We start from the raw sequence: 10786 nt of genomic DNA, 5'->3' as shown, positions 1-10786 counted from the left end.
ACCCCAAAAAATCTTGAATGGAAAAGACAGAAATACAGAAATCTCAGAGAGGGGGCCATCTCCTTTTTAAAAAATTTCTCTCTGGGGCCGGGCAATAGCACAGCAGGTAGGCCATTTGTATTGCATGCACAGCCCCGCAATGTTTGATCCCGTCATCCCATAAGATCCCCGGAGCATGCCAGGAATAACACAGAGCCAGGAGTAACCCCTAAGCGTCACTAGTGTGCCCCCTCCAAAAAAAAAAACCCCACCTCTCTGTTATTTTGTTATTTGTGGGACCTATATGGGGTGTCAGGGATGGACCCCTGTCAGATGCATACAAGGCAAACATCTTTTTTTTTTTTTTTTTGGTTTTTGGGCCACACCCGGGTAAACGCTCAGGGGTTACTCCTGGCTATGTGCTCAGAAAGTTGCTCTGGCTTGGGGGACCATATGGGACACCGGGGGGATCGAACCGCGGTCCGTCCAAGGCTAGCGCAGGCAAGGCAGGCACCTTACCTTTAGCGCCACCGCCCGGGCCCCCAAGGCAAACATCTTACCCACTCTTTCTCTCTCTCTCTCTCTCCTCTCTCTCTCTCTCTCACTCTCTCTACTCTCTCTCTCTCTCTCTCTCTCTCTCTCTCCCCCGGCCCCCAAGGCAAACATCTTACCCACTTCTTTTCTCTCTCTCTCTCTCTCCTCTCTCTCTCTTCTCTCTCTCTCTCATCTCTCTCTCTCTCTCTCTCTCTCTTCTCCTCTTGTTATTCGTTGCTTAAAAGAATAAAATAGTCTCAAGAGACTGGGGAGATGGCTCATAGGTTTGAATGGATGTTTTGCAAGTGGAAAATCCTTTGTACAAACAGGGTCTCCCAGCACTGCCCAAAAGCTACCTAGGCACTGAGTTAAGTACCCTCCAGGCATCACCAGGTGTGAGCACTCCTGCCACCAAAAATCAAGGCATTGGGCTGGATTCTAGAACCACAAAATAAGAACAAGAAATCCGGGCCCGGAGAGATAGCACAGCAGCGTTGCCTTGCAAGCAGTCGATCCAGGACCTAAGGTGGTTGGTTCGAATCCCGGGTGTCCCATATGTCCCCCGTGCCTGCCAGGAGCTATTTCTGAGCAGACAGCCAGGAGTAACCCCTGAGCACCGCCGGGTGTGGCCCAAAAAACAAACAAACAAAAAAAAAAAAAAGAAAAGAAATCCAACATGCAAAGGTTGAGTCATCCTTTAGATCATGAGGTCTGAGGATTATGTACTTTAGGGCCATAGGAGAGGATTAGTAATTGGTTGTTGATAGACAAGAAAAGTTCAAGTTTGTTTAGCAGTTTGGGGAGCTCAGAGAGAGATGGATCAAGGTCTGGGGTGCATGTTTTACATGTGGGAGTCTTTTTTTTTTTTTTTTTTGGTTTTTGGGTCTAACCCGGCAGTGCTCAGGGGTTACTCCTGGCTCCACGCTCAGAAATCGCTCCTGGCAGGCTCGGGGGACCATATGGGACGCCGGGATTCGAACCAATGACCTTCTGCATGAGAGGCAAACGCCTTACCTCCATGCTATCTCTCCGGCCGGGAGTCTTTTTTTTGTTTGTTTTTTTTTGGTCACACCCATCAGCACTCAGGGGTTACTCCTGGATTTACACTCAGAAATAGCCCCTGGCAGGCTTGGGGGACCATATGGGATGCTGGGATTCGAACCACCGTCCTTCTGCATGCAAGGCAAATGCCTTACCTCCATGTTATCTCTTCAGCAGACATGCGGGAGTCTTAGATTGCATTCTCAGAACCATGTTGCACTGTCAGGAGTGTCCCTGCCCCATCAACAATGCATTGCATATGGGAGGCCTTGAGTTAAAGCCCAGTGCTTAAAAAAAAAAAAAAAAAAGGTTCAGAGGGGTGCCAATCACTGTGGACACTTTCCTAAATCCTGGTCAGGACTTCATCCTTTCCTTTACTCTTTAGCTCCACCATTTAATCCACCAAATACTTTTTTTCTTTTTCTTTTTTTTTGTGTGTGTGTTTTTTGGGTCACACCCGGCAGTGCTCAGGGGATACTCCTGGGTCCATGCTCAGAAATTGCTCCTGGCAGTCATGGAGGACCAATGGGATGCCGGTATTCAAACTGATGACCTTCTGCATGAAAGGCAAATGCCTTACCTCCATGCTATCTCTCCAACCCCATCCACCAAATACTTTTTTAAAAGTTTTTTAGGCCACACATGGCAGTGCTCAGGGCTTACTCCTGACTGCACTCAGGAATTACTTTTTGTTGGCTCAGAGAACCATATGGGATGCTGAGGTTTGAACCCCAGTTGACATTATGGAAGACAGTGTCCCTACCAACTGTACTATCACTCTACCTTTATCATATACTTTTGTTTTGGAGCATAACCAGTGGGACTCAGGGCTTAATCCTGGTTCTGTACTCAGAAACCACTCCTGTGGGTTCAGAAGACCATATGGGGTGCTGGTGATCAAACCTGGACCAGGTGTGTATGCAAAGGAAGTTTTTTTTTTTTTTTTTTTTGGTTTTTGGGCCACACCCGGCGTTGCTCAGGGATTACTCCTGGCTGTCTGCTCAGAAATAGCTCCTGGCAGGCACGGGGGGACCATATGGGACACTGGGATTTGAACCAACCACCTTTGGTCCTGGATCGGCTGCTTGCGAGCCAAACGCCGCTGTGCTATCTCTCCGGGCCCGCAAAGGAAGTTTTTAACCTCTCACAATACACCTTTGTAGACATAATTTTGTCCTCACGGGGGGGGGGGGGGGGGTGGAGGGGGGGGGGGGGGGGGGGTGGGGTGGGGGGGGACACGACGACGACACAAGAATCTTTAATTTTTAGTTTGATCTTTAGTTTACCTTTAAACCAGAAAATGTTCTGAATATTTTACCTATGTTCAAGGTAACCTCGTGAATTATTATTACTCCCTATGCAAACAATGCATAGTTTACTTTTTAAAAGAAGCAGGGGCTGGAGAGATAGCTTAGTGGTAGGGCGTTTGCCTTGCAAGCGGCCAACCCAGGACCAACGGTGGTTCGAATCCTGGCATCCCATATGGTCCCCTGTGCCTGCTAGGAGTGATTTCTGAGCAGAGAGCCAGGAGTAGCCCCTGAGCGCCTCCAGGTGTGGCCCAAAAACTTAAAAAAAGATAAAAGAAGAAGGAGGAGGAGGAGGAGGTTAAGCAGAAGAAGAAAAAGAAGAAAAGGAGGTTAAGCAGAAGAAGAAAAGAAGGAGGAGGAGGAGGTTAAGCAGAAGAAGAAGGAGGAGGAGGAGGAGGAGGAGGAGGAGGTTAAGCAATTTCTCAGGATCATCTGCAAGTGTCTTTCAAGAAGTCACACCAAGTGTGGTGCCATTTGTCATCCTTTACAACCACATTATATTGTTGTTGGGCCAGAACAATACTAAAGCATGTAGGGCACTTTATTTGCATGTAGTCATTCCTGGAGTTCAATACCCGACATTGGTGTGGAAAAAAAAAAACAAAACAGGTCCCTAGGCCTCCTCTAGAGCATCTTTGCTGGGAGCGGCCAGGAGAGGGGCGTGGCTCCATTTCAGAGCCGCTTAGCGCATGCGCCTTGTAACAATGAGAGGAGGGGCGTGGCCTGAGAGTGGGCGGGGCGAGAGGATTGACGGCTTTGCGGAGGCGGGGCAAGCCGGGAGTAGTGGCGGCGGCGAAAGGGTTAACTGCCCCATGGGGCGGTGTTGGAGGGAGGCGGAAGCGCCCGGGTCTCGGTTCCTTTTCCTTGGACTCAGCCAGCCAGAGACCCAGCGACCTCCCGACCTGGGTAACCCAGCCAAGAGAGGTCTCTCCAGCCCAGCCAAGAGAGGTCTCTCCGGGGCGGTGATGAGGGGCACAGGGTGGACAACCGGGGAGAGGTGCAGAGAGGGAGAAACTCGGGAATGATGCGGTGATGATGGGCCTAGGAGCTTTGGGGGAGCACAGGGAGGACACCCTGGGGTGGAGGGAAGGAAGGAAGGAGTCTACACTTGGGGCCCCCCAAACATTGCACACCTTTCTCCTCCTGCCTCCTCTGCAGGGCAGCCCTGAACTGGAGCTTGACTTGCAGAAGAAAGACACCAACGCTCTCCCAGACTTGACTTTTGGGGGGACACTCCAGCTCTACAACCTCCATGGGCCAGACGGCCCTGGCAGGGGCCAGCAGCAGCAGCAGCAGCAGCAGCACCACTACCACCACCCCTAGCCCAGGGGACCTGTACCCCGACCTCTCGAGTCCCAAGGGCTTGGAGGAGCTCTTGTCGGCTGCTCCTCCTGACTTGGGGACCCAGCGGCAGCACGGCTGGAACCCCCAGGACTGCTCAGAGAACATCGAGGTCCAGGAAGGGGGGCTGTGTTTTAAACGGCGGCCTGTGGCCCAGAGCACCGATGGGGCCCGGGGCAAGAGAGGCTACTCGAGGGGCCTGCACGCCTGGGAGATCTGCTGGCCCCGGGAGCATAGGGGCACCCACGCCGTGGTGGGTGTAGCCACCGCCCTGGCACCCCTGCAGGTTGACCACTACACGGCCCTGCTGGGCAGCGACAGGGAGTCGTGGGGGCTGGGACATTGGGCGGGGGAGGCTCTATCATCAGAGCAAGGGGCCCGGGGCCCCCCCACTATCCTGCTGGACTTCAGGGGGAGCAGCTGCAGGTGCCAGAGAGGCTGCTGGTGGTCTTGGACATGGACGAGGGCACTTTGGGCTACGCTATTGAGGGGACCTACCTGGGACCCGCCTTCCACGGACTCAAGGGCAGGACCCTTTATCCTGCAGTGAGCGCGGTCTGGGGCCAGTGCCAGGTCCGCATCAGCTACTTGGGAGAAAGAAGAGGTGAGGCTTGGGGCTTGGTGGGGAGCCTGCAGTTCCTGGAGGTTATAGCTTTGGATGAAAGCCGTGGGGGTATGGACTGGAATGAAGATTCTTATTGAAGGTGGGGGGCACACCTTGTGATGCTCAGGGTTTACTCCTAGCTCTGCGCTCACTCCTGATGGGACATGGGGGAACCTGGGATCAAACCCAGGTTCAGCCATGTGCAAAGCAAATACTCTACCTGCTGTACCACGTCTCAGCATTAATCTCATCCAAGAGCTAGAGAGGGCCCAATGAGTGTGAGAAAGAACTTGATAACAGGGGCCTATACAGCACATGCCGCCTTGCATGTGGCTGACTCAGGTTTGATCCCCAGCCTCCCTATGGTTCCCTTAGCATGCCAACCAAGAGTGATTTCTTTTTTTTTTTTTTTTTTTTTTGTTTTGTTTTTTTTTTGTTTTGTTTTGGGCCACACCCGGCATTGTTCAGGGGTTACTCCTGGCTGTCTGCTCAGAAATAGCTCCTGGCAGGCACGGGGGACCATATGGGACACTGGGATTCGAACCAACCACCTTTGGTCCTGGATCGGCTGCTTGCAAGGCAAACGCTGCTGTGCTATATCTCCGGGCCCCCAAGAGTGATTTCTGAGCTTAGAACCAGGAGTACCCCGAGTGCTGACAGGTTTGACCCCCCCCCTCCCCAAATAGAACTTGCCAGCAGTAGGTGGTGGGTGCCTTCCAGGGATTAGGGTTTGGCTGAAGACAGGTAATGGCTCCCTGGGGAAACAAATGGTCCATGGAGGGTTAAATGGATACTGGACTAGGTGTTCAGTCCAAAAGAAAGCCTGCCAATGCCAGGCTCTCAGGAAGTGTGCAGTTTCCCTGGGTTCAAACCTTAGGAAGGAGCCGTTGGTGCCCAGGGCATGGGGAAGGAGTGGTGAGAAGGCAGGATCTGGGGTGTGGCCCTGGGGCTGACTCAGCTCGTCTCTTCCGTGTGCAGCTTGGTCTGCCCCGGATTCCCAGGAGGCTTGTCTCTCCTTCCCAGCCTGTCAGCACCTTCAACTGTGGCTGAGGCTTTTTGGTCCAAAGACCCTTACCTATGGGGGTGGAATGAAACTAGAAGATGGAATGAAGGTACCTTCCACTTCAAAAGCAAAGCAATAGCCAGAGAGAGATAGTACAGTGCATCAGGGACTTGCCTTGCATGTGGCAGCTGGGATTCAATCCCTGGCACCGCAAATGGTCCCTGAGCACTGCCAGGAGTGATCCTTGAGCTCAGCTGATATGGACCAAAACCCAAAAGGAAAAGAGAAATAAACCTAAAGGCATAGCAGGGGCTTCTCAGGGTACCTAAGATTTCCCTCTCCATGGTGCTGGGAGCCCACATAAAGAGGGCACTAGGACCCTATAGTGTGCTGCAGTCTGACTCATGCCTGCACCCCAACTTACCTTGCCCTCCTTTTCTCCCCCAGCTGAACCACACACCCTCCTGCATCTGAGCCGCCTGTGTGTCCGCCGCGCCCTGGGGTGTACCCGGCTGGGCCAGGTGTCTGCTCTGCCCTTGCCCCCTGCCATGAAGCGCTACCTGCTCTACCAGTGACCCCTGGGATACTGATTGTGAAGCCTTGACATCACCCTTCTTCCCTAGGGGAGACAGGGAAGAGGTTGGGTACTTCCGCCACATCTCAGCTCCAACCACAAGGATGGAAGGGAAGGAAGGAACTTTGGGACAAGACTGGTATGGATGTTTTTCTTTTTTTTTTTTTTTAATATTTTTTTTTTTTTTTTGTGGTTTTTGGGTCACACCCGGCAGTGCTCAGGGGTTATTCCTGGCTCCAGGCTCAGAAATTGCTCCTGGCAGGCACGGGGGACCATATGGGGGCGCCGGGATTCGAACCGATGACCTCCTGCATGAAAGGCAAACGCCTTACCTCCATGCTATCTCTCCGGCCCCGGATGTTTTTCAAGTAAAAAAAAAATCATGGGAATATCTTGTTTGAGGAACATATTTGTGGGTTCAGGTCCCTCCCAACACACACACACACACACACACACACATTTTGTGGCTGCCACCAAAGATTCTCCAACTCCCAACCAACACTCCTCTCTCTCTCTCCAACTCCCAACCAACTCTCTCTCTCTCTCTCTCTCTCTCTCTCTCTCTCTCTTTCTCTCTCTCTCTCTCTCTCCCTCTCTCTCCTCTCTCTCCTCTCTCTCAGCTGCCACCAAAGATTCTCCAACAGAGCTCCAGACTGAGTGCCAGGTGTTTATTTTCCTTGTAGGCGGGGTGGCCCCATATATGACACACGTACAGGTATTGGCACCACAGGGCAGTAGAACCCCTGCCTCATGGTGTGAGATGGGAGGATGACGACTTCACTCACTCCCCTGACCTGCTTGGGACGGAAGGGTCCCCCAGAACACTCGATCCCTCCCACTGGCCAGCCAAGGAGATGATGCTACCTTGAGGACATGTTCAGTTCTAGCCACTACAGGAAGTGGAGAAGGGATAGGCCTGATCCCAACCATCGCAGGGGAAGCTGTGTAAACAGTAAAGGAAGGTGGTGGGAGTCGGCCACAGATGAGGGGGCAAGTGACACCATCAGAAGCAGGGGCAGGAACGGCACAATTATGACTGGACTAGGGAGCCTCAAAGTCCTGGGCTTAGCAGGAATGACGGGGGAGATGCAGTGCTTATTGTTTGGCATTGATGATGTCTACGAATTCGGGCTTGAGAGAAGCACCACCCACAAGGAAACCGTCCACATCAGGCTGGCCCGCTAGTTCCTTGCAGTTTGCCCCAGTCACGGAACCTGGGAAGGGAGGAGAGAGGGATGGGCCTCGGCTGCTCCCTCCCTCCCTCCTCTGGCCACCCCCGAGGCAGCTTGGAGTCAGACCCACTTACCTCCATATATGATACGGGTGCTCTGAGCCACTGCATCAGACACATTCGACTTAAGCCAGCCCCGGAGCTTTTCATGCACTTCCTGGGCCTAGATCAAGACTTAAGTCAGACTAGAGTCTTGAGACAAAACCCTGGGAATCAGAGCACCAACACTTCCTTTCCACCCAGGCTCTAGAATGGTCAAGTCACTCGTTCTCAATGCCTGAGGACTCCTATCTTTATTTTTTTATTTTGGGGACCATACTCTAATGCTCAGAGGTTACAGTTGGCTTTGCACTCAGGAATCATGCCTGACGGTGTTCCAGGAACCATATGGGATGATAAGCATTGAATCCAGGTTTGCAAGGCAAATGCTCTACCCACTGTGCAATCAGCTCTGGGTTTCTGTCTCTAAAATAAGGGTTTCACCAAATGGTCCTTATTCCTATCTGGTTTCTCCCTCTCAAGGACAGGTTTCTGGGCATAAGGACAGGGTTCCTGGGCTTGCTTACCTGCTGCGGTGTTGCAGTCTTGCCAGTACCAATGGCCCACACAGGCTCATAGGCCAGGACAACCTTGCTCCAGTCCTTCACATTATCTGAGGAACAGATCACAAATGGAGGTGAATGGGAGGCGATGCAGCAGCACACCCCAAAGAATGAAGCATGATGATGGTCTATTTATTGCCCCCTGGTGGCTGCTGCAGGAACTCCATGATCTATCAGCCAGGTAGGAGCAGAATGGGCCCAAGTTTCTTTCTGAACAGACAAACCTGCGATGGCCTTGGTCTGCTCAAAAACGACCTTCTCGGTGATGCCAGCTTCCCTTTCATCGAGTTTCTCCCCAATGCAGGCAATCACTCCAAGCCCCTCAGACAGGGCATGGGTCACCTTCTGCCCGATCAGCTGTTGAAGGAAGACACCAGATCAGACAACTCCTGGAACACCTCCTGTCTACTGGCCTCCAACTCCCACCTACTGACCTCATCTGACTCCCCAAAGACGTGTCTTCTCTCTGAGTGCCCCAGGACTACCCACGTGGCGCCACAGTCCTTGATCATGCCAGGGCTAGAGGAAGCAAGATAGTTGCGGTCAGTCCATTTGGAGCTTGGCAGGCCCTGGGAAGAAGAGTGGGCAGGATACTCACACACCCCTTCCTCACCTAATCTCCCCAGTGAAGGCTCCATTGGTCACTTTGTAGCAATTCTGCGCAGCCACAGCGATCTTGGGGTCCAGCTTCTGCCTGGCGAAGTCGATGTAGGCAGTAGGGGGTGCGCATACCACCTCTGAGAAAGGGACAGTGTTGGCCGGGATGAGAGAGCGGAAGAAAACGTCCAGGTTCCAGCCATGGCTCTTGTGCCCCTTAGAATTCCCCTCCCCTTTTTCTCTCCAAGCAGGAATGATCTTTGTCCACTTTCCAGGCTGGGCTAGCACCCAAACTCCAGGGGCCCTGATCCTGGAACTGCACTCTGCACCTTTCCCAACCCCGGCTCCAATTTCCTGGGCTATTCTGGGCCCGGGCACCTCCTAGACTCAGCATTCTCCAGGGGCCAGCGCCTCTTCTCCTAAAATAGCCCATCCCCCCCTAGGCCAAGCTTTTCTTTTTTGCAGAATAGGTCAGTTCTTAGGGGTTAGATTAGGGTCTTTGGTGTTGAGGAGGGAGGGGATGGTGGTGGGATAAAGCGGTGGGAGGGTGAGGACCAAGACCTGCATTTCCCCATGAGGGCAATGGGGCGCTGACCAACCCTAGAGATCCCACTCCAAGCTCAGAGGCCTTGCACTTGCTTATCCCGTTTGCTTATTCCAACCCTAGAGACCCACTCCATGGTCAGAGGCCTTGCACTTGCTTCCAGGGAGGGGAGAGCTGTGGGGCTCTGCTAATTCTCTCAAGGCTCAGCCCAGTTGGGTTATCTATCTGTTCAGCATCTTCTGCAGAGGGCTGAAGCCACTCTAGACAGGCCGAGGAGCTGAGGGGGCAGATCCCCAGGCCAAAGCAGCCGCCAACCAGGGGGCGTCGGCCCGCTGGGGAGGAGACTCGGCTACGTGCAGCGGGGCACGGAGCCGGCCCTAGCGGGGGCAGGTAGCAGGAGGCCGGCGCGCACGCTCCGCCACCACCCCCTGCGCTCCCTAAATGTCTCCAGCTCGCCCGATCGTCTGATCGCCCATGGGGGGGCCAGGTGGAGCCCCAGCCCCACGACCCCGATGACCCAGCCGGGTCGTCTTCCTCCTGATCGCCTGGGAGAAAGTCCTTTCCCGCCCTACTGTCCCACACGCTCCGGGGTCCACACCAGGCCCGGACCCCTCCACCATCACCTTGTCCCTGCACCCCGCTTCCAGGTCTCCGTGGCCACCCACCGGCTGCCACGCCCGATGTCCCGGGATCTCGGGCCGCCACCACTACCCACCCTCGCCGGCCGGGGCTTACCGGTGTCGGCCGGCACCTTGGCCTTGTTCAGCGTGTTGATGAGCTCCCCCAGGTTATTCTTCCTCCCGTTCATCTTCCAGTTGCCCCCGACGAAGAACTTCCTGGAGGGCGCCATGGTGCGGGTCTGGGCACACTGAAGGTCAGGAGAAGCGCGCAGCCGCGACGGCGGGCCCCGGCTGCTTATGTAGAGCGCGGCCAGGCAGAACTCCGCCTCCTCCGCCATGGGCCCGCCCCGGCCCGGCCGCCGCCTGTTGCAACGTTCTGACGTGCTTCCTTTCTCCTAGCAACGTTCTAGGGGCGCCCCGGCCCCCCTCGATCACGCCGGGCTCCATCCACGGCCTGACCCGGGCAGGGTGATGACAATTCTGAACCCTTGCGCTCAGGACTCTCCCCCAACACTTGCAGGGTTCCCCAGTGGAGTGGGGTAGCCCTCTGCACCTCACCCTCCTCCTCCTCCTCTTCATTCAAAGATTGGTTTGGGCTTGAGCCCTTTGTGACTTGATTCTGGGAAAGAGGAAACCCTACCGAGATCTCCAATCTTTGGAGATCTTCCCCCAGGAAGAACTGGGGTGGGAGGAACAAGATTTGGGAGTAGGGGGGCTTGTTGGCACTGATTCTGCCGTACCCCAGGAGTAGCCTACTTTTTGCCCAAGCTGGCTAAAGCCTGACCGGAAACTGCAGACCCTGGGGCCCA

The 10786-nt window shown here is 54.2% G+C and overlaps 2 protein-coding genes across 2 annotated transcripts; one reads left to right on the top strand and one right to left on the bottom strand.

Moving 5' to 3' along the window:
* Window positions 1–4073: 4073 nt before the first annotated feature.
* SPSB2 (splA/ryanodine receptor domain and SOCS box containing 2) lies at window positions 4074–6502 on the top strand. The gene is given in 4 exon segments (XM_049772106.1): window positions 4074–4533; window positions 4535–4588; window positions 4590–4806; window positions 6257–6502. Coding segments are annotated over 4 exon segments (819 nt in total). The 5' UTR covers window positions 4074–4113; the 3' UTR covers window positions 6385–6502.
* Window positions 6503–7284: 782 nt separating this feature from the next.
* TPI1 (triosephosphate isomerase 1) lies at window positions 7285–10275 on the bottom strand. Its single transcript, XM_049772098.1, has 7 exons — window positions 10093–10275; window positions 8830–8953; window positions 8651–8735; window positions 8441–8573; window positions 8181–8266; window positions 7690–7777; window positions 7285–7597 (listed from the first exon to the last, which is right to left on the bottom strand). Exons 1-7 carry the CDS (start codon window positions 10205–10207, stop codon window positions 7479–7481), a joined length of 750 nt encoding a protein of 249 aa, XP_049628055.1. The 5' UTR covers window positions 10208–10275; the 3' UTR covers window positions 7285–7478.
* Window positions 10276–10786: the final 511 nt, after the last annotated feature.

This window comes from Suncus etruscus, chromosome 4, assembly GCF_024139225.1.
Source record: "Suncus etruscus isolate mSunEtr1 chromosome 4, mSunEtr1.pri.cur, whole genome shotgun sequence".
Classification (NCBI taxonomy): domain Eukaryota; kingdom Metazoa; phylum Chordata; class Mammalia; order Eulipotyphla; family Soricidae; genus Suncus; species Suncus etruscus.
Note: the sequence above shows the minus strand (reverse complement) of the source record. Positions and strands in the feature narration are given on the sequence as shown.

Coding starts and splice junctions, on each gene's coding strand:
- TPI1 (XM_049772098.1), bottom strand. CDS start 10,207: ATGGCGCCCTCCAGGAAGTTCTTCGTCGGGGGCAACTGGAAGATGAAC. Junction 8,267..8,440: donor GCAGACCAAGGCCATCGCAG/GTTTGTCTGTTC, acceptor TCTGTTCCTCAG/ATAATGTGAAGGACTGGAGC. Junction 7,598..7,689: donor CACCCGTATCATATATGGAG/GTAAGTGGGTCT, acceptor CTCCCTTCCCAG/GTTCCGTGACTGGGGCAAAC.